The sequence below is a fragment of the Lutra lutra genome, chromosome 1 (assembly GCF_902655055.1).
Source record: "Lutra lutra chromosome 1, mLutLut1.2, whole genome shotgun sequence".
Classification (NCBI taxonomy): Eukaryota; Metazoa; Chordata; class Mammalia; order Carnivora; family Mustelidae; genus Lutra; species Lutra lutra.
The window spans coordinates 156396078-156419106 of record NC_062278.1 but is presented as its reverse complement, the minus strand read 5'-3'; the positions used below and the strand labels follow the sequence as shown (position 1 = coordinate 156419106).

Sequence of the window (23029 nt, the reverse complement as noted above, 5' to 3'; positions counted from 1 at the left end):
CTGCACTTGGGTGCACCTGCCATGTCCCCCCTTTAGCCCCCCACTTTCCCTCTCCTGTAGGTTGCTCATCCACACTGCTTTGTGGCTGGCCTGAACTGCCTGAGCTCCCCCACTTTGTTCTCCCTGTGCTCAGGGCCTCGGAAGACTGCCTCACACATCCCCTCTTGCCAGAGGCCCTCTCACTGCCCCATCAAGCTGATAACTTGTTTACTTTTCTTCTTAGCATTTTCTGCTGCTTCAAATGATCCTTCTTCTGTGGCTTTCTGACTCCCCAGCTGGAAAGTAAGCATGGCAGCGGCCGGCACCTTGTCTCTCTGGTGCATGGTCACATGCAGCTGGCACTATAACTGATGGAGGACTGAACGAGCAGGATATGGTGGGCGTATACGCGCAGGGCCCTGCAGCTGCACAGGGCAGGTGACTCCAGAGTCCTGCTGTGCACAGGGGCTGGCTGCTGGGGGCTCAGGGTCATCCAGTCTGTGGGGGGGCAGAGAACAGACTGATCTTGCTGGTCTGCTGCCCGCACAAGGACCCCACCCCAGATGTGCAGAGCCAGCACGAGACGCTGCTCCCCTTTCCAAAATGCAATACACAAAATTTGGCTGACTTAAAACCAGTTTTCAAGGATAGTCATGATCTGCAGCTCCTTCATTGCAGAAAGAGGCCCCGGGAAAGCTCTGATGTAGAAATGGCGGAAGATGATTCCCGAAAGGAAATGACAGCAGCGTGTACCCCTCGGCGGAGGATCATCAACCTCACCAGCGTGCTGAGTCTCCAGGAAGAAATTAACGCACGGGGACATGAGAGTACGTAAGTGCCAACGTCTGTTGGGGCCTATGGGCCAGAACTGCTAAGGTCAAGTTTTAGCAAATGCAGAGAGTGTTGACGGTAGGGTGGCCCCTCCAGCGTGCCAAGCACACCTCCCTTCCCTCACCCGCAGCAGCAGCTGCTGAAAGACGATTTTCAACTGGGAGGGAAGGGGAAAAGGTATTCTCTGGTTTTAATTATAATTGATCGGTATTCTCACTGAACCCTAACAGTCAGAGTAAAAGAGTCATCTACATAATCTTGAGTTTGTTTTTTAGCTGAAAGTGCTATGATACAAGATTCTAATCTGTGGCCTGAGTGGAGCATACTCTCTCTAAAGCATGCAGGCTTTGCAGGGCCCCGAGTGGATATCCTGGCACTACCACTTCCACTGTGTGACCTTGGATTTGTGACTTAATGCTGGCTGTGCCTCAATTCTTCCTCATCTCTAATGGGATTAATTTTACCCTTGAAAATGATTGTGCCGATTAGAGATAAAACATAAAACACTTGTTTACAGAGTAAGGAGGCAATAGGTATTTTTATATGCAGAAGACAAAGCCATAAATCAATATCACTTTCCTCAGAAAGAGCTTTTCAGAATACTTGCGTATAGAGCTCCACGTTGGTCCCTGTCACTTCAAAACCAGCTAACATGGTTTTAGGAATTAAAGGGAGTTAGTCATGGCCCCAGCTGAGCAGGGATTGAGGAGTAAGTAGAACAATGGCTTGGCCCAAAAAGCCATCCGCACCAGAGGAGTCAGACAGTCGTGCTCCAAGTGTACACGGCACAGCTCCTGGCTCCAGACGGCAGCTCTGCACTTGAGTCTACACGGTTTAGTCACGGCCTTTCCACGTTTCAGCTCTTAACACATTTCCTGATTAAAATAGTTATGTTCCAGCACCGTGTCTTGAAATACAACAACCTAGATTAGCCTATAAAGTCCTGAGCAGCCACGGAGCAGGTTAGCACTTTTCACACTAATCCTCCACCTTCTTCTTTTTTTTTTTTTTTTTAAGATTTTATTGAGGGAGAGAGAGTGTGTGTGCGCAAGCTGAGAGAGGGGGAATGGAGGAGGGAGAAGAAGACTCCCCACTGAGCAGGGAGCCCAGTGCAGGGCTCCATGTGGGGCTCCATGTGGGGATCTGTCCCAGGACCCAGAGACTGTGACCTGAGCCAAAGGCAGGTGCTTAACCAACTGTGAGCCTCCCAGGTGCCCCAGTCTGTTACGACTCAGTGGCTGGCCCCTTACAGTTTTCTCTGTCCCAGTCACCCCTTGTTTGAACGAATTCAGGAAGGCCTCAGTTTGCCTTTCCTTGTTCCTTCTCTCTTTTCTCAGCACTCTAGGCCTCTGTCCGCACGTGGGCAAAGCCGTAGGTGTCTCTACACGTGGGAGGAGTAAAAGCTTTCTGTAACTGAGGTCTTGCCAGTCATGGAAGTAGCTGCCAGTTGGCCTCTGATTTTGGTTTCCACAAAGGTTTGGTCCAGTTGGTCTTTACTTCCGTTTATTGGCTTTCAAGCTGGGAGCTTTTAAAAGCATTTGAAACAATGTAAATGAGGTGGGCTGTTCCTTGATTTATTTAGCAGGCTTGCTCACAGTAGTTTCAGTTGAAGGCCTCCCTCAGATTTGGAATTTACTGAGTCTTCCTTTAGGGTTTGTATCCCTTATGTAAAATAGGCTACTTAAAGTTAGAGTTTGGAGAAATTTCTCTCTAGTTGTGCACTATTTCCAGTGCAGTGTCAAATACACCTGTGTCAGGTTGGATCAGCGTCCATTGCTGAGGCCCAGGTGACTCTAAATGTTCCCAAACTGTGTGTTTGTACATGTTGTCCCATTTAATTCTAGAATCGCCTTGTGAGGGAGGCAGGGCAGCTGTTAGCTGTTTTGAAGTTGAGGACAGGGAGTGGAAGATGGAGAGGACGGGAGAGGACAGATGAGTTGGAACATCCCAGCAATCAGAAACGGGCCCAGGACACACGTCGCCAAGGGCGGGTGATGACTGGCACGGCTTGCACACGAGGTGGCTGGCCCAGGACTCAGGCTAAACAAACTGGCTGCCTGCGTGGGCAGGTGCCCCTTGGGATAGGATCCCCGCCCCAAGACTGGTGTTTTAGGCGTGTCGGGTCTCACAGAAGGCATAGTGTCTGTGACATGGGAACAGAGTGAGCCAGATGGGCTGTGCGGCGCTTCTGCCAGCTACCCCATTCCCTCCCTAGCAGGACTTTGTTCACTGTTTTGGGGCCTGGCCTGTGGCACAATAGCACTGCTGAAGGCTTCACTGGGCCCTCATGATGAGCATCTGAGAACACATGTGTGCTTCGGAAGCCCAGGCCTCCATGTCCGTGGGCTGGGGCTCCTGCCCGCTGCCATGTACCTCATGTCCGTGGCCCCAGGTGGGGGAGGCTGCTTTTCTTCAGAGTGAAGGCTATGTAGGGAGTGCCCTGAAGCCCCAATTTGGTGAGGTGGGCCACTTTCCTTAACAGACCAACGGCCTGGCTGCTCCCCACAGGGGCTCACTGTGCCCCCAGCCCAGGAGAGAAGTAAGGGAAGCTCTTCTGGTACCAAAGTTCCTTGTCATGCTCGTTTCTGTGACTGTTCGATCAGTGTGTTGTCCGTGCAGGGATCGTTTCTGGCCCTGCTTCGCCCTCGCTGTCCACAGAGGGCCTGGCAGGTGGACTCAGCAGGTATTTGCTGAGGCAGTGTGTACGTGACTAAGAGGAGCTGCCTGGGAGGTGACTCCCTTTTTTTTTTTAATTTTATATTTTTATATTTTTTAATTAACATATAATGTATTATTAGCCCCAGGGGTACAGGTCTGTGAATCGCCACGTTTACACACTTCACAGCACTCACCATAGCAAAAACCTTCCCCAGTGTCCATAACCCCACCACCCTCTCCCTACTCCCTTCCCCCTGGCAACCCTCAGTTTGTTTTTTGAGATTAAGAGTCTCTTCCGGTTTGTCTCCCTCCCATTCCCATCTTGTTTCATTTATTCCTTTTTCCTACCCCCCAAACCCCTCATGTTGCCTCTCAACTTCCTCATATCAGGGAGATCATATAATTGTCTTTCTCTGATTGACTTATTTCACTAAGCATAATACCCTCTAGTTCCATCCATGTTATGGCAAATGGCAAGATTTCATTTCTTTTGATGGCGGCATAGTATTCCATTGTGTATATATATACCATTTCTTTTTTATCCATTCATCTGTTGATGGACATCTGGGTTCTTTCCAAGTTTGGTTATTCTGGACATTGCTGCTATAAACATTTGGGTGCGTGTACCCCTTTGGATCACTACATTTGTATCCTTAGGGTAAACACACAGTAGTGCGATTGCTGGGTCATAGGGTAGCTCTGTTTTCAACTTTTTGAGGAACCTCCATGCTGTTCTCCAGAGTGGTTGCACCAGCTTACATTCCCACCAATAGTGTAGGAGGGTTTCCCTTTCTCCGCATCCTCGCCAGCATCTCATTTCCTGAATTGTTAATTTTAGCCATTCTAACTGGTGTGAGGTGGTATCTCATTGTGGTTTTGATTTGTATTTCCCTGATGCTGAGTGATGTGGAGCACTTTTTCATGTGTGTGTTGGCCATCTGGTTGTCGTCTTTGCAGAAATGTCTGTTCATGTCCTCTGCCCGTTTCTTGATTGGATTATTTGTTCTTTGGGTGTTGAGTTTGCTAAGTTCTTTATAGATTTTGGATACTAGCCCTTTATCTGATACGTTGTTTGCAAATATCTTCTCCCATTCTGTCAGTTGTCTTTTGGTTTTGTTAACTGTTTCCTTTGCTGTGCAAAAGCTTTTGTTGATGAAGTCCCAGTAGTTCATTTCTGCCCTTGCTTCCCTCAGCTTCGGTGATCTTCCTAGGAAGAAGTTGCTGCGGCTGAGGTCGAAGAGGTTGTTGCCTGTGTTCTCCTTGAGGATTTTGATGGATTCCTTTCTCACATTGAGGTCCTTCATCCATTTTGAGTCTATTTTTGTGTGTGGTGTAAGGAAATGGTCCAGTTTCATTTTTCTGCATGTGGCTGTCCAATTTTCCCAACACCATTTGTTGAAGAGACTGTCTTTTTTCCATTGGACGCTCTTTCCTGCTTTGTCGAAGATTAGTTGACTGTAGAGTTGAGGGTCTATTTCTGGGCTCTCTATTTTTTTCCATTGATTTATGTGTCTGTTTTTGTGCCGGTACCATACTGTTTTGATAATGACAGCTTTGTAATAGAGCTTGAAGTCTGGAATTGTGATGCCACCAACTTTGCCTTTCTTTTTCAATATTCCTCTGGCTATTCAAGGTCTTTTCTGGTTCCATATAAATTTTAGGATTATTTGTTCCATTTCTCTGAAAAAAATGGATGGGATTTTAATAGGGATTGCATTAAATGTGGAGATTGTTTAAGGTAGCATAGATATTTTCACAATATTTGTTCTTCCAATCCGTGAGCATGGAACACTTGGCCATTTCTTTGTGTCTTCCTCAATTTCTTTCATGAGTACTTCATAGTTTTCTGAGTATAGATTCTTTGCCTCTTTGGTTAGGTTTATTCCTAGGTATCTTATAGTTTTGGGTGCAATTGTAAATGGGATTGACTCCTTAATTTCTCTTTCTTATGTCTTGTTGTTGGTTTAAAGAAATGCAACTGATTTCTGTGCATTGATTTCATATCCTGACACTTTACTGAATTCCTGTACAAGTTCTAGCAGATTTGGAGTGGAGTCTTTTGGGTTTTCCAGATATAGTATCATATTATCTGCAAAGAGTGATAGTTTGACTTCTTCTTTGCCAGTTTGGATGCCTTTAATTTTTTTTGTCATCTGATTGCTGAGGCTAGGACGTCTAGTAGTATGCTGAATACCAGTGGTGATAGTGGATAGCCCTGCCATGTTCCTGACCTTAGCAGAAAGGTTCTCAGTTTTTCACCATTGAGAATGATATTCACAGTGGGTTTTTCATAGATGGCTTTGATGATATTGAGGTATGTACCCTCTATCCCTACACTTTGAAGAGTTTTGATCAGGAAAGGATGCTGTACTTTGTCAGGTGCTTTTTCAGCATCTATTGAGAGTATCACATGGTTCTTGTTCTTTCTTTCATTAATGTATTGTATCAGATTGATTGATTTGCGGATGTTGAACCAACCTTGCAGCCCTGGAATAAACCCCACTTGGTCATAGTGAATAATCCTTTTAATGTACTGTTGGATCCTATTGACTAGTGTTTTGGTGAGAATTTTCGCATCTGTTTTCATCAAGGATATTGGTCTGTAATTCTTTTTTTTTTTTTTTTTAAGATTTTATTTATTTGACAGAAAGATCACAAGTAGGCAGAGAGGCAGGCAGAGAAAGAGAGAGGGAAGCAGGTTCCATGCTAAGCAGAGAGCCCGATGCGAGACTTGATCTCAGGACCCTGAGATCATGATCTGAGCCGAAGGCAGCGGCTTAACCCACTGAACCACCCAGGCGCCCTGTAATTCTCTTTTTTGATGGGATCCTTGTCTGGTTTGGGGATCAAGGTAATGCTGGCCTCATAAAATGAGTTTGGAAGTTTTCCTTCCATTTATATTTTTTGGAACAATTATAGGAGAATAGGAATTAATTCTTTAAATGTTTGGTCGAATTCCCCTGGGAAGCCGTCTCGCCCTGGGCTCGTTTGTGGGGAGATTTTTTTTTTTTTTTTTTTTTTTTTTTTTGTCAGAGAGAGAGGGAGAGAGAGCAAGCACAGGCAGACAGAATGGCAGGCAGAGGCAGAGGGAGAAGCAGGCTCCCCGCCAAGCAAGGAGCCCGATGTGGGACTCGATCCCAGGACGCTGGGATCATGACCTGAGCCAAAGGCAGCTGCTTAACCAACTGAGCCACCCAGGTGTCCCTGTGGGGAGATTTTTGATGATTGCTTCAATCTCCTTACTGGTTATGGGTCTGTTCAGGTTTTCTGTTTCTTCCTGGTTCAGTTGTGGTAGTTATTATATGTCTCTAGGAATGCACCCATTTCTTCCAGGTTGTCAAATTTGCTGGTGTATAGTTGCTCATAATATGTTCTATAATTGTTTGTATTTCTTTGGCGTTGGTTGTGATCTCTCCTCTTTCATTCATGATTTTATTTATTTGGGTCCTTTCTCTTTTCTTTTTGATAAGTCTGGCTAGGGGTTTATCAGTCTTATTAATTCTTTCAAAGAACCAGTTCCTAGTTTTGTTGATTTGTTCTGTTTTGCTTTTTGGGTTTCTGTTTCATTGATTTCTGCTCTGATCTTTATGATTTCTCTTCTCCTGCTGGGTTTAGGGTTTCTTTCTTGTTCTTTCTCCAGCTCCTTTAGGTGTAGGGTTAGGTTGTGTATTTGAGACCTTTCTTGTTTCTTGAGAAAGTCTTGTATCACTATATATTTTCCTCTCAGGACTGCCTTTGCTGTGTCCCACAGATTTTGAACCATTGTGTTTTCATTATCATTTGTTTCCATGAATTTTTTCAGTTCTTCTTTAATTTCCTGGTTGACCCATTCATTCTTTAGAAGGATGCTCTTTAGTCTCCATGTATTTGGGTTCTTTCCAAATTTCCTCTTGTGATTAAGTTCTAGCTTCAGAGCATTGTGGTCTGAAAATATGCAGGGAATGATGCCAATCTTTTGATACCAGTTGAGACCTGATTTAAGACCCAGGATGTCATCTATTCTGGAGAATGTTCTGTGTGCACTAGAGAAGAATGTGTATTCTGTTGCTTTGGGATGCAATGTTCTGAGTATATCTTTGATGTCTATCTGGTCCAGTGTTATTTAAGGCCTTTATTTCCTTGTTCATCTTTTGCTTAAATGAGCTGTCCATTTCAGTGAGGGGAGTGTTAAAGTCCCCTACTATTATTGTATTATTGTTGATGTATTTCTTTGATTTTTGTTATTAATTGGTCTATATAATTGGCTGCTCCCATGTTAGGGGCATAGATATTTAAAATTGTTAGATCTTCTTGTTGGATAGACCCTTTGAGTATGACATAGTGTCCTTCCTCATCTCTTATTATAATCTTTGGCTAAAATCTAATTGATCTAAGGATTGCCATCCCAGCTTTCTTTTGATGTCCATTAGCATGGTAAATTGTTTTCCACCCCCTCACTTTAAATCTGGAGGTGTCTTTGGGTCTAAAATGAGTTTCTTGTAGACAGCATATTGATGGGTTATGGTGTTTTGTTTGTTTTGTTTTTTAAAGACTTTATTTACTTGACAGAGAGAGACAGTGAGAGAGGGAACACAAGCAGGGGGAGTGAGAGAGGAAGAAGTAGGCTTCCCCTCAGAGCAGGGAGCCTAATATGGGGCTCGATCCCAGGACCCTGGGATTATGACCTGAGCTGAAGGCAGACACCCAGCAACTGAGCCACCCAGGTACCCCGGGTTTTGTTTTTTTATCCATTCTGATACTCTGTGTCTTTTGATTGGGGCATTTAGCCCATTTACATTCAGGGTAGCTATTGAGAGGTATGAATTTAGTGCCATTGTACTGCCTGTAAGGTGACTATTACTGTATATTGTCTCTGTTCCTTTCTGATCTACTACTTTTAGGCTCTCTCTTTACTTAGAGGACCCCTTTCAATATTTCCTTTAGAGCTGGTTTGGTGTTTACAAATTCCTTTAGTTATTTTTTGTCCTGGAAGCTTTTTATCTCTCCTTCTATTTTCAATGATAGCCTAGCTGGATATAGTATTCTTGGCTCATGTTTTTCTCATTCAGTGCTCTGAATATATCATGCCAGTTCTTTATGGCCTGCCAGGTCTCTGTGGATAAGTCTGCTGCCAATCTAATGTTTTTACCATGGTATATTACAGACTTCTTGTCCTGGGCTGCTTTCAGGATTTTCTGTCGCTAAGACTTGTAAATTTTACTATTAGATGACTGGGTGTGGACCTATTCTTATTGATTTTGAAGGGGGTTCTCTGTGCCTCCTGGATTTTGATGCTTGTTCCCTTTGCCATATTAGGGAAATTCTCTACAATAATTCTCTCCAATATACCTTCTGCTCCCCTCTCTTTTCTTCTTCTGGAATCCCAATTATTCTAATGTTGTTTCATCTTATGGTATCACTTATCTCTTGAATTCTCCCCTTGTGGTCCAATAGTTGTTTGCCTCTCTTTTGCTCAGCTTCTTTATTCTCCATCATTTGGTCTTCTATATCACTAATTCTCTCTTCTGCCTCATTTATCCTAGCAGTAAGAGCCTCCATTTTTTATTGCACCTCATTAATAACTTTTTTGATTTTAACTTGGTTATATTTTAGTTTATTTCTCCAGAAAGGGCTTTTCTTTCTCCAGACAGGGTTTCTCTAATATCTTCCATGCCTTTTTCAAGCCCAGCTAGCATCTTGAGAATCATCATAATTCTGAACTCTAGATCTGACATATTACCTATGTCTGTATTGATTAGGTCCCTAGCCATTGGTACTGCCTCTTGTTCTTTTTTTTTTTGGTGAGTTTTTCCGCCTTGTCATTTTATCCCAGTAAGAATATATGAAGGAGCGAGTAAAATACTAAAAGGGTGGCAAAGACCCCAGGAAAATGTGCTTTGACCAAATCAGAAGAGACCCCAAATTATGGGGGGAAGAAAGGAGATAAAAAGAAGTTCAGAAAAAAAAAATTTTAATAAAAATATATATAAAAATGAAAATATATATATGAGACTGGTGAATAGAACAGGGTCACCCACTTAATTTTGGGAGTATTTTGGTCTCTTAGAAGAAACTAGGGAGGTGACTTCTTCTTCTAAAGGATGTCAAAGTCGAACACTCGGTCAGGCAACTCTCTTGAGTCAGGATCTCTGGTGGGTGCACGTTTGGTCAACAAATGAGGGTAATTTTTGTCCAGTATCCACTCAGTTGTTCCACAGAATTAGGCTCATCTCAGATTAGTAATGACAGAATTTACTCACAAAATGACTGAAGTCACAAGCAATGACTTGTGACTCCCATCATTTTGATCTATTAATTAATGAGGACAAGGAATGTTATAATTTGTTTTGCTATCATTTGAATGTGAATGTGTGTAATATTTTACCCACTATTTTATTTTATTTTATTTTATTTGGGGAACAGTCCTGGGTATCAGTGTTCATATTTTTATATGGCTTGTCCCCAGGTCATTGTTTGTTCTGGTGCATGAGATCAGCTTGGCAGACATTTGTCGATATGTTCTCTGAACAAAATGCCTGGTGCCAGGCCCTGAGGCAGAGGTGGGAGGTGAATGAGCCTGGACACCTGCTGTACAGGATACCGTGGTGGTGTGGGGAGTGTCTAGGAAGTAACTGGTGATAACATCAGGTAAAATGAAAGATATTCTGTAACAGAGGTAGAAGGCCACATCAGCCGAGCACAGGGTGAGACCTGCCAGGGATGGCTTCTGGGTCATCTCCGACAACAGCCAGAGGCTGTGCACATGTGGGTTTCTGTAAAGCAGTCCAGCTTGGCACTGAGCTCCTACTCCGCTTGAGGCCATGAAGAACTAGAGGACCTGTCACGCTTCCTTCGGGTTTAGCTTTACTTGCTCCTGAGTGAGACCCAGGGCCTCCATTGAGAACACTGCTGCGTGGTGTGGCTTTGAAGCACAGAAGGATCTTGTCCCATTCTGTTGTTGGCAAAATGGCAGGGACGTGCCCACAGACTTCTGATGCTGTGGAGATAGAGGACGGGTGCAAGAGAGGTCCTGATGAGAAGTTGTGAAGAGGTCCAAGTAGCCTCCTGAAGCCCAGGGAAGGAGAGGCCCGCCTGGATGAAGGAACAGCTGTGCAGCCCCACTCTGAGCCAGCAGCCACCTCCTCCCTCCCCTGCCCAAGCTGGCAGGGCTGCACCTCAGTAGCTAGGCTGCGGCAGAGGGTTCCATGAAAAATCTGTGTGGAAAAATCTCTGGCCCTTTTTTTAGTGGATTACGCTGCTTTCTCTTTCCTCCAGTGCCTCATTATTCGAGATTATTCAATGTTCTCCAGCTTTTAAAATAATCATTTTCCGCCTACACAGTACATCCTGTAGAGACATTGAGTTTCCAGTGGGAACAGAGGGGAACACTTCATTCTAAAAATGAAGAAAATAAGCCTCTTTTTATTGGGGGTTGGGGGACAGAGAGTGTTACAGAACTTACATAACAATATGAGAATTCACTTGTGGTGCCTAAGCTAAAAAAGGATAATGAAACTGTGGTATACAGGCTTATTGCTGTCCCCAGACCCTTCCCTGTGGTCTCCAGACCCTCTTCCTCCACCCTCCTTTATGGTGGTAGTATTTTTATTTACACACACACATATATTGGTAAATAAAAAAATCATATTTATGAAATACATGCGTAGGATCTACACAAGAAAACACGTGAACACCTGCTTAAGAGATAGAGCATTGTGGGATTTGTCACCTTTAAAGCTCTTAGGTGCTTCTTCCCTAAATTATCCATTTCCCTTCTCCCTTAGAGGCAACCACTATCTTACATTTTATGATTGTTATTTCTTTTTAATAAAGCTTTACCACCCATATTTGTAGCCCTAAAAAATTGTTCAGTTTGCAAGTTTTAAATTTTACATAAATGGAATCATACTGTAAGGGTTTTTTTGGGGGGGGTGTATGTGTGTATGTATGCATGTAGATATATATGTAAATGTATTATATATATCACATACACACACATTCTGTTCCTAGGATTCATCCGTCTTACTACATATAGCTCTGGTTTCCTCTCCCTGTGTAGTAGATTCCACTTGGTGACCATTACTGCACATTTGTTCATTCATTCTGCCATTGAAGGACATTTGGACTAATAGGGCCTCATCCGTGCTCTCTTCATACGCCATCTGAGGATGCTCTTGGCCCTGAGAGATTCAAGAGCTTGGAACACTGGTTGGGAAGCTTGGCTGTGGGTATATACTCAGCAGAGCTGCTTCTGGGTCATAAGATGATGAATTGTTTTTCAAAGGGGTTGGATAAATGTAACCATTGTTGGTCCCTCCAACAGTGTATAGAAGTCGCATATGTTCGCTTCCTCTCCAACATTTGAACCTGTGGGACTTTATACCAGTTTGGTGTTTGTGAAATGGTAGCTAATGGTGGTTTTATTTGCATCTCCCTGATTACCCTAAATTTATTTCCTCTTCCGTTAAGTGCCTCTTCTAGTTTTTTGCCCATTTTTCTCTTGGGTTCTTGGTCTTTTTGAACTGATTTGAGGAGTTGTTCATATATTCCAGATAATAATCAGCTACATGAAAACATCTTCCCCCAGTTTAGGACTTACCCATTTTCTTCTTCTTCTTCTTTTTAAACAAATATTTGTTTCATGAACAGAAATTCTTAGATTTAACATAGGCAGATTTTATGAATTGTTCTTTACAGATTGGCTTTTAAAATAACTCTGGGATAATTGAAGACATAGTCTTATATTGTCTCCTAAAATGTTCATACATAAATCCCTAGTCCTCTTGAAATTCATCTTTGGTGCATGGTATTAGATTCATGGTTTTCATGTGGGTATCAGATTGTGCCACAATTCATTGTTATTGTCAGCACATTTGTATTTAACAAGTATTATTTGCTCATAGTTCTTTCCCTTGGATCGTCCGTGGTCTGCCTGAAGAACAACCTTTACTAAGATCTTGAGTGGCCAGCTGTGTTTTATTTTGTCTAATTCATCCTCATATTGAAAAGTGGTTTTTGCTGGGTTTAAAATTCCAGATTGACAGTTACTTTTTCTTAATGCATCAAAGGTATTGTTCTATCATTTTTGCCTTCAGTGTTACTGCTGAAAACCCAGCTATCAGTCTTGTATTTTATTACTTGGTGGGGAATCTCTCTTTTGTTTCTGTGTGCTTTTAAGATCTTTCTTTAGCATCCTGCCGTATCTCTGTGTGCCAAGTGTGGGTTTTGTTGGGCTTCCTAGAACTGAGGTTTGGTGTCTTCCATCACTTCTGGAATAGTCTCAGATATTTTTGTCTTTGAAGTCTGTAAATATCATCTCCCCCTGCCCTTTCTCCCTTCTGGAACTTGAGTTACATATTTATTATCCTCCATGTTACATAAGTCAATTCTGTAGTTTTCTTCTCTTTGTCTCTGTGCTGCATTCTGGATAATTTCTTCAGATCTACCTACCAGTTATTATCTTGGCAACTTTGTCTCATCTGTCGTGAAGTTGGTCTTGATTTTTAATTTCAGTTATTACATTTTTCATTTTTAGATATTTGGTTTCTTTTGGAGATCTTGATCATTTCTGATAGTCTCCTGCTGCTTATTCATTGTTTAATCCCTCTTAAGCATACTGAACATACTTATTTTCCAGTCTCTGAACCTTTGCAGAGGTCGTGTGGTTTCTTCTGGATTCTAATTCTTGGTGCATTCTTTGTGTGTTTTGTAATTTTTTGACTGCTGGCTCCTGGTATTTTATCTGTGGGGGATAATTTGAAGACTGGACTGAAACTGAACTTCTCCACAGAGAATTTGCATTTGATTCTATCAGGGACCTGGAGGAACAGTCAGCCCTGGAATCAGGGTTAAACTAAAATCTCCATACAAGGTTTTAGGCAGCACTTAGCCGGAATCCTGGCTGCAAAAGCATGTGATGACTGGCTCGTGGTTGCAGGTTCTCAGGGCTGTGGTTTTTTTTTTCCTTACCCCCAACACCCAGGCTGGAGGTGGGTGGGCAGTTCGGCTCCCTTCCCTGGGGTTTCCTCTCTTTTTGCCTGCGGGTACAGCCCCTGGCGTCTCAGCTACACGTCCTGGGGAAGTGGTCTCCTATTAGACTCCCCGTTTCAAACCATTCCTACATTTTTGTTTTTCATTCCACATACCTCAGGGGCTGCAAAAACTAGCGTTTGTGATCACTGAGGTTCCTCTGGGCCTTTGCGTGACACTGGCTTCAGAGCTCGCCGTACTTCTCCAGCTTCCTGCTTTGCCTCAGGGTGTGATCTTTGGGCAAAGTTTTCCTTTACCTTTGGGCAATGTTTTTGTGGCATTTTGAAAGATCAGTTGCATTTAGTCCTCATTTGTGTATGTTTTCAGCAGGAGGTACACTACAGGCATCATGGCTCACCTGTTGTCTCTAGCTCTGGGGTTCGGTGCTTCGGGCTGGTGGGGTGCTGTTCCTGACCGGCTCTTTCTCTTCCAGCACTCCGAGAGATGCTGCAGAACCACTCCTTTGTGGGCTGCGTGAATCCGCAGTGGGCCTTGGCACAGCATCAGACCAAGTTATATCTTCTCAACACCACCAAACTGAGGTAAACTAGTGAGCGCCTGACACGGCAGCGCTGCCCCAACAATGGTCTGGAGGCGCAGGCGTGAAAAGCCAGGGACAGGGACCTGAGCTGTTTGGAAAGGTCCCAGGCTTTGGAGACAGAGATAGTTTCCAATCCAGGCTCAACCATTTACCGTTTGTGTACCGTGGGCAAGGTACTTTCCTGAACTGTGTCTCAGATTTCTCATCTGCAGATTTGGAATCACTGGTTAACTTGCAGGGTTTTGTGAGGTTAAGAAATGACACGAGAAGCCTGATGTTTGGCAAGTTCTTGGTCCTCAGTATGTGTTGACCACTGTGGTGGAACCACTGGTTGAGGGCTTAGTGCCGGTAGAGAATTCTAGCACCTGCTGTGTGCAGCGGGGTACTGTGAGAAAGAAGACCCATAGGGAATGTCGCCAAGGCTTACTCTCACCACCACACAAGCCAGCAGGATTGACAAGCCGTGCCATTTGCCTAGTAGGTAGCCAGTGACCTATTGATTTTTCCCAGAGACCTTGGTGGGTGAGCTCCTAAGGAGTCTAGAAGCTTTATCAGATGTGTTCTCAGTTAGGTACAGATGGGAGGGCGCTGCCACCCTGCACCTACTAGACGTTGCCTGGCCACTGCAGGGCCCTTTCCCACAAGCCCGTGAGCAAGGCAGCTGCCATACATTGCTTGGGGGTACACACAAGATAAGAACTAATTTCCTCCCTTACAAAAAAACTGCCCAGCCCAGAGCTGACTGTGGCACGCACACCCCTATGGATATTCAGAACTCATGCCTTTGGGGCTGTTTTGGTGCAGCTCTGTTCAAGATCCTTTGTCTTCGCTTTGAGAATCCTTTGACTTATGCATGGGGCTGTCTCTTATTAATGTGTTGGGGATTCTGCTGCCCTTGTTCCTTCTTTTCCATCACGTGTAAGTACATTTCCAAGGCTCCAAACACATTGTGTTCAGATTCTTTCATTTTACAAACAGAAAGCCAGGTTAGTCCCAAGAATTTCAGCTATTAATAAATGTGAATGGTTTCCCAGTGAGAAGGTAAAAGAAACAGATTGAAAACCAGGTTCAGAGTACAGAACCTGGATTCAACACCTTCCTTTTCCACCTTATTAACTCTGACCCGGGACAAGTCAGGTACTCACTGGGTGCCTCACTTCCCACCCTCATAACGCAGGTGTAGCAGAAGCCTTGTCTGCTTTGACTGATAATGAGAAGTCTTTAAACAGACCTATATGGTTCCGACTGCTTAAGAACTCTAAAGGACCATTTATTTGAGCTCCATGTTGGGTAAGGAGGTCAGTGTGCTGGATACCTCCCAGCTGGCTCTGCAGTGCTGCCAGCCAGTGCATCACCCTACACCAAACACCCGGGTGGTCTGATTCGGCCTTGTGTCCGCTTGGGATTATTTAGCAAGTCTCCTGCCGTCCCTATGCACTCCATACCATTTTTAATGGTGAGTTGTTTAAAAAAAAAAAAAAAAAAGTGATTTATAGGATTCTTTGTAAGTGGAGAAGTAAGCAAAATTTCTTAGTGCTCTCAGCCACATGTGGAGGCCTCTGAGCCAGAGCCCTGACTGGAGCACACAGCAGGTCCGGCTCCTTAGAGGAGAGGGACATCTTGTAGATGGTCAGGAAGGCTCCACAGCGCTTCCCATGTGTGTTGCAGGGGTTCTTTTCTCCATTTGTCCTGACTGCTTAGCTGTCAAGCATGGATTCAGCGTTTCCTTAAAGTCACTTCATTTTTATTTTCAGTGAAGAACTGTTCTACCAGATACTCATTTATGATTTTGCCAATTTTGGTGTTCTCAGGCTCTCGGTAAGTTTACTTCCTGCTTCTCCCTTCTGAAACTTCCAACACCTGGTCATATCTGAAAATAATAGCTCTACCCCAATATCTGATTTGTAGTATATTGGGTTTTTCTAAATATGCCAAAGATAGTGTCTGTATTATATGATTTGTATATGGAAGGATCTTTAGTTATAACACAGTTTTATACGAAGCTGAACAGTTATTTGGTAGACAGCTTAAACAAAGGTTTATTATTATGTTGGTTAATATACACCTACTTAAGAAAACTTGTAAAGAGATAAAAAGAGAAATAAACATTTCCTAAAGCCTATGACCCAAATACAACCAACCCCAGCTGACAGAATTAGGTCATTTCTTCTGAGACCTTTTCATTGCTTAATTTTAATTTAGAATTAAAATCAGACTATTTATGTAGTTTCATATCATCGTTGTACAGCTGATATAACTCTATAAAAAAGCCAACTGGTATTTTCATTGGGATTGTCTTGAATCTATAGAACAATTGGAGAGGAAATCTTTTGTTAGATTTATCCCTTAACATCCCACATTTTTTATGCTATTATATAAATGGCATTTTAAATAATGTCCAGTTGTTTGTTGCTAGTATATAGAAACGAAGTGTTTATGTACATTGATCTTGTACCTTGCAACCTTGCCAAACTCATTTAGTAGTGCTGGTAGTTTTCTTACAGATTCCCATCAGTTTCTACATGGATGATTACACCCTCTCTGTATAAAGGCAGGTTTATTTTTCCTGTCCAATCTGGATGGCTTTTCTTTTTCTTGCCTAATTGCACTGGCTAGACCCTTAGTACAATGTTGAATAGAAGTGGTAAGAATGGAAATCCTTCTCTTATTGCTGATCTTATGGGGAAACACATTTAGTCTTTCCAAAGTAAGTATGTTTTTTGCTGTAGGTGAGATGAGATGTCCTTTATGACATTGAGGAAGTTTCCTTCTGTTCCTTATTTGCTGACAGTTACTTTTATTCAGGAATGGATACTCAGTTTTTTCAAATGCCTTTTCTGCATCTGTCAAGAGATAATTGTGTGATATTCTTTTTTTAATTTCTTAATATAATGAATTACATTGATTTTAATTTTAAAATCCAGTCTTGCATTCCTGGAATGAACCCTGCTTGTACATGATGTATTACTTTTTTTTTACATATTATTGAAATTGATTTGTTAGAATTTCGTTTATAGTTGCTTCATATATGTTCATGAATGATACTGGTTTTTATTTTTCCTATAGTCTTTGATTTTGGTATCAGCATTAATGCTGGCTTCATAGAATGAGTTGGGAGCTATCTATCCTCTCCTTTTCCATCATCTGAAAGAGTTTGTATAGAATTGTACAGAATTTATTCTTTAAATGTCTGGTAGAATTCATCAGTGAGTGAAGCCATCTGGGACTGGAGATTTCCTCGTGGGAAGGTTTTTAACTTCAAATTCAGTTTTTTTCATAGATAACTATTCAGGTTATCTTTTTTCTTCTTGACAGAGCTTTGCTTTTGGTTTCTTTCAAGGAATTTGTCCATTGAAGATTTTGAATTTATTGGCAGGAAGTTGTTCATAGTATTTTTCATAATTCTTTTTTTTTTTTTAAAGATTTTATTTATTTATTTGACAGACAGAGATCACAAGTAGGCAGAGAGGCAGGCAGAGAGAGAGGAAGGGAAGCAGGCTCCCTGCTGAGCAGAGAGCCCGATGTGGGACTCGATCCCAGGACCCTGAGATCATGACCTGAGCCGAAGGCAGCGGCTTAACCCACTGAGCCACCCAGGCGCCCCATAATTCTTTTAATGTCTAGATCCTCTCTCATTCTTAATATTGGTGATGTGTGCCCTCTTTTTAACCTGATCAGTCTGGTTAGAAGCTTACCAATTTTTATTGCTCTCAAAGAACTTTTTGTATCATTGATTTTTCTCTTGATTTTCTGTTTTCTAGTCCATTGATATTTACTTCCTTTCTACTTATTTTGGGTTTAATTTGCTTTCCTGTTACAAATTTCTTAAGGTAGAAACTGAGGTTACTGATTTGATGTCATTCTTTTCTAATATAGGTGTTAAGTGCTAATAAACTGTTGGGTCCTTTCATTGACTTCTCTATTTTTATGAGAAAATAGGAACAGTGTTCTTTGGGTTTATAACATGTATGTTATAATGTAACATATTACATTATATGTAATATATATTATATATGTATGTTATATATTTGTGTTACATTATAACATACATGTTATATGTATAACATTATATGTTAAAATGTATGACCATAGTAACATCAGATGGGGAGACATGGAAGAAAATTTAGACATCTTATTTTTAACCATGTATTTCAGTCTTCTTCCTAAACAGATGACTTACCTGAGATGTCACTGAACTGGTTCTCCCCTCCCCTTGCGTTCGTTATCAGTGCATGGGAGGGCAGTGCCTCCACATGGCCTCCCCCTTCCCACCTGTTTGGCAGGCTGGCATATCCTCTCTGCTGAAACGGCCACTAGTGAGGAGAAGGAAGAGGTTTCCTTTTCAGGTGTTTTCCTTGTGGGAGATGGGGAGCGATGTTAGATTTGGGGTTTCTCAGTTGCTTTCATGATCATGGCTTTGTGGTTTTCACACAGGCACATCTCATTTTATTCTGTGCTTCACTGCACGTCACAGACCTTGCATTTCTACAAATTCAAGGTCTGTGGCAACACTACAGTGAGCAAGTCTTTTGGCACCATCTTTCTGACAGCATTTGCTCACTTCATGTCTCTGTGTTACATTTTGGTAATTCTGGCAATATTTCAAACTTTTTTTATTATTATTGTATTTGTGTATAATTACAAACTGTGATCAGTGATAATAATTCACTGGAAGCTCAGATGGTTAGCATTTTTTAGCAGTAATTTTTTTTCCAGAAGCACACGTTTTCTTTTTTTTTTCTTCACTTTTTGCATTTAAATTCAATTAATTAACATTAATGTATTGTTTGTTTCAGGGGTACAGGTCTGTGGATTATCAGTCTTATTTAACACCCAGTGCTCATTATAACACGTACCCTCCCCAGTGTCCATCATCCAGTTACCCCATCTCTCCACCCCCCTCCCTCCAGCAACCCTCTGTTTCATGTTTCCTATGTTTGTCTCCCTCTCTGATTTTATCTTGTTCCATTTTTTCCTCTCTTCCCTGTATGATCCTCTGCCTTGATTCTTAAATTCTGTATATCAGTAAGATCATATAATTGTCTTTCTCTGATTGACTTATTTAACTTAGCATAGTCCAGTTCCATCCATGTTGTTGCAAATGGCAAGATTTCAGGTTTTTTGATGGCTGGGTAATATTCCATTGTGTGTGTGTATATATATATAAAAAGAAGATGTGATATATATATATACCACATCTTCTTTAGCCATTCATCTGTCAGTGGACATCTGGGCTCTTTCCATAGTTTGGCTATTGTGGACCTTGCTGCTATCAACATTGGGGTGCAGGTGCCCCTTTTGACCATTTCATTTGTATCTTTGGGCTAAATACTGAGCAATGAAATTGCTGGGTCATAGGATAGCTCTGTTTTCAACTTTCTGAGGAACCTTCATACTGTTTTCCAGAGTGGTTGCACCAGCTTGCATTCCCACCAACAGTGTAGGAGGGTTCCCCTTTCTCCGCATCCTCGCCAGCATCTGTCATTTCCTGACTTGTTAGTTTTAGCCACTCTGACTGGTGTGAGGTGATATCTCATTGTGGTTTTGATTTGTATTTCCCTAATGCCGAGTGATGTGGAGCACTTTTTCATGTGTGTGTTGGCCTTCTGGATGTCTTCTTTGCAGAAATATCTGTTCATGTCCTCTGCCCATTTCTTGATTGGATTATTTGTTCTTTGGGTGTTGAGTTTGGTAAATTCTTTATAGATTTTGGATACTAGCCTTTTATCTGATACGTCACTTGCAAATTTCTTCTCCCGATTCTGCCAGTTGGCTTTTGGTTTTGTCGATGGTTTCCTTTGCTGTGCAAAAGCTTTTTATCTTAAGTTCCAATAGTTCATTTTTGCCTTTGTTTCCATTGCCTTTGGAGATGGGTCTAGCAAGTAGTTGCTGTGGCAGAGGTTGAAAAGGTTGCCTGTGTTCTCCTTGAGGATTTTGATGGATTCCTGTCTCACATTTAGGTCTTTCATCCATTTGGGTCTATTTTAGTGCGTGGTGTAAGAAAATGGCTCAATTTCATTCTTCTGCATGTGGCTGCCCAATTTTCCCAGCACCATTTATTGAAGAGACTTTTTCCATTGGACATTCTTTCCTGCTTTGTAGAAGATTAGTTGACCATAGAGTTGAGTGTCCATTTCTGGGCTCTCTGTTCTATTCCATTGGTCTATGTGTCTGTTTATGTGCCAGTACCATACTGTCTTGATGATTGCAGCTGAAAAGTTTTAGTTAAGGTATGTACATTGTTTTTTTAGATATAATCTATTTCGTATTTCATAAATAGGATATATGTGTGTAAACGTAACTTTTATGTGCACTGGGAAACCAGAAAATTCATTTGACTAACTATACAGTGATACTCCTTTACTGTAGCAGTCTGGAACCAAACCAGTACCTCCAAGGTATGCCTGTGGTAGTTTTGTGGGAAGGAATTCAGGCTTCACTTGGAGGCACTGTTAACGTGGTCTCTGTTCTAGGAGCCAGCACCGCTGTTTGACCTGGCCATGCTAGCCTTGGATAGTCCTGAGAGTGGCTGGACGGAGGAAGATGGTCCCAAAGAAGGACTTGCCGAGTACATTGTTGAGTTTCTGAAGAAGAAGGCTGAGATGCTCACAGACTATTTCTCTTTGGAAATCGATGAGGTGTGTAACAGCCATTTGTATTCTTCTGTTGTATTCCTCAGGTAAGAGCCAAGTTCTGTAGTTGGTCCTCAGTCAGGGTGAGAAGGCGACCCACCCTTGTGAGAAACAGCACGAGACATCCATTCACATCCTCACCCTCTATTTTCATGTCTAGGTTACACCACCTTTTTCTCATCCAGTCATGCCCATTCCTGTTCCCAGGGTGAAGGATCCCGACAAGAGAGAGCTGAATCCCACAGTCCCTATGGGCCACAGTGAATGAGATGATGCCAGGCCACTTACTTTGTTTCTTCCTCTTATGCTTAATCTTTGGGGCTTTCCATATTCTCTGTATTATTTAGTTGGTGAGCATATTGCAAAAAGAAGTTGTTCTGCTTCATGTCAGTACAAAAAGCTTTTTAAGTGCTTTGCTCTCCTACTCCTGGTGCCCAGCCAAGTCAAGCACCTGGTTGCCCAAAGTGTGGGCATGTGGATAAGACCTGGAGGGAGCACTGGGGAAATGGAACTTGATTAAACTGTAACAGCTTATTTCTTGTTTCCTTGTTGTGGCCTTTTCTTCACAACCAGGAAGGGAACCTGACTGGATTGCCCCTGCTGATCGACAACTATGTGCCTCCTTTGGAGGGTCTGCCTATCTTCATTCTTCGACTAGCCACGGAGGCAAGTGGTCAAGCTGTTTTTAATATGGGGGTACCTGCGTGTGGGCTTGGGGGAGAGGGCATGGGGCCACACCTTCATATGGAATGATGGAAAGTGTAAAAGAGCTTGACGGCCCCCCCTTATCCCACCTACCCCAGCAGTATTCAGCAGTTCCAGTTTACAGATTTAATGCCTAAAATGTTACATGTAAAAAGCTTTAAGTAGTCTGTGACCTTGTCTTGGAAATGAAATGTGTTTACTAAAGCAGGTACCTATGCTGAGGTATTAAATTCTCTCTTTGGACCAGGTGAACTGGGATGAAGAGAAGGAATGTTTTGCAAGCCTCAGTAAAGAATGTGCTATGTTTTACTCCATTCGGAAGCAGTATGTATCTGAGGAGTCGACCCTCTCGGGCCAGCAGGTACTGTAGTGACGCACAAGAGCACCTGGGAAGGGGCTGGGCTCTCATACAACGTTTAGGAAATGAAACTTGCTGCCTCTGAATTCCTAGGATTTCACTGCACATAAGGTTTAAACATAATGGTCAGCTTTTATTCATGAATTCTGCTTCTTTCTGATGGTTTGGAAGGTCCCTCTAGAATGATCCCAGTACCTGTCGAACGTGAAAGCACAAGCTGTCACAGTGAGAGCTGGGAGGCCGAGCTGGATGACCCAGGGCTAGTGAGCCCTCGTCTCCTGTCGTTAGCCCTCCAGCACACAGCCCCAGTCTCCCCACGCTTGTTTAGCTTTGGCTCATTTAATCTGACCACTGCTCTGCCAGGAGAACAGGGCAGTACTAAGGTCGGATCCCTAGCTTTTCTTACAGACCTTCCTGTACACAGAAAGGGCTTGGGTGACTGCACTTCCTACTGAACATCCTAGTCCATCATAGTCCAGATCAGATGTTATGTTAGATCCTGCTACAATCCACAGTTCCTCCCAAATGGAAACAAAGTTCCATGGGAGAAAGTCTCTGCCTTCTCTTCCTGTTGTCACCTCTCAAGTTTGGGGCTGTAGGATCCCTGAGATTGAGCAGAGAGATGTTTCACCAGCATTAGGAAAAGAGCAGATTGTAATGAGTAAGACTTCCAGGTCCAGTACAGGTCAGCCGGGAAACCACAAATGCTGGGATGTGAGTAGGCCAAATAGGGAGGCTTGTGACCTCTAACACGTCTTTTGCAGGGGGAAGTGTCCGGCTCCTCTGCAAACCCCTGGAAGCGGACTGTGGAACACGTTGTCTATAAAGCCTTCCGCTCATACCTTCTGCCTCCTAGACATTTCACAGAAGATGGAAATATCCTACAGCTTGCTAACCTGCCCGATCTGTACAAAGTCTTCGAGAGGTGCTAACCACACTCACTTGCGGACTCTGGGCTGTGCGGTTCTTGCATTGTGTCCTGATGAGGATAGGTCTTATAGTTGACGACTCCCATTTGCCCTCTAACTAGTAGCACTCTTTCACGCGTGGTGGAGTGACCAGAAATAAATTGTCAAATGTGTCCCAACATGATTGATTTAGTTTCACTACACTTGAAAGGTTTTCTAGATCCATTTTCACCTACAGTATACCTGATTGTGTTGAAGAATCCAAAAGTAGTTTGAAAGCCCTCTGCGCATCTGAAAAGAATTCTAAAAAGGCCTTGGAGATTTTATAGATCTTGCTCTGGTTTGAGGCTTTGGCATTCTAATTTCTGATATCAGCAGGAAGAATTACATTGGTTCATATGCCTTTGGA

General features: G+C 42.7%; 1 protein-coding gene across 4 annotated transcripts in view; it reads left to right on the top strand.

Annotated features, from left to right (window-relative positions):
- MLH1 (mutL homolog 1) overlaps window positions 1-22796 on the top strand; it is a 50466-nt gene extending 27670 nt beyond the window's left edge. For all 4 annotated transcript variants that reach the window (XM_047740989.1, XM_047740998.1, XM_047741009.1 and 1 more), the window contains 7 exons: window positions 658-806; window positions 13910-14018; window positions 15772-15835; window positions 20491-20655; window positions 21223-21315; window positions 21602-21715; window positions 22477-22796. In XM_047740989.1, the coding sequence (XP_047596945.1) occupies window positions 658-806; window positions 13910-14018; window positions 15772-15835; window positions 20491-20655; window positions 21223-21315; window positions 21602-21715; window positions 22477-22644 (862 nt within the window). In that variant the 3' untranslated portion in view covers window positions 22645-22796. The remainder of the gene's footprint in view (window positions 1-657; window positions 807-13909; window positions 14019-15771; window positions 15836-20490; window positions 20656-21222; window positions 21316-21601; window positions 21716-22476) is intronic.
- Window positions 22797-23029: the final 233 nt, after the last annotated feature.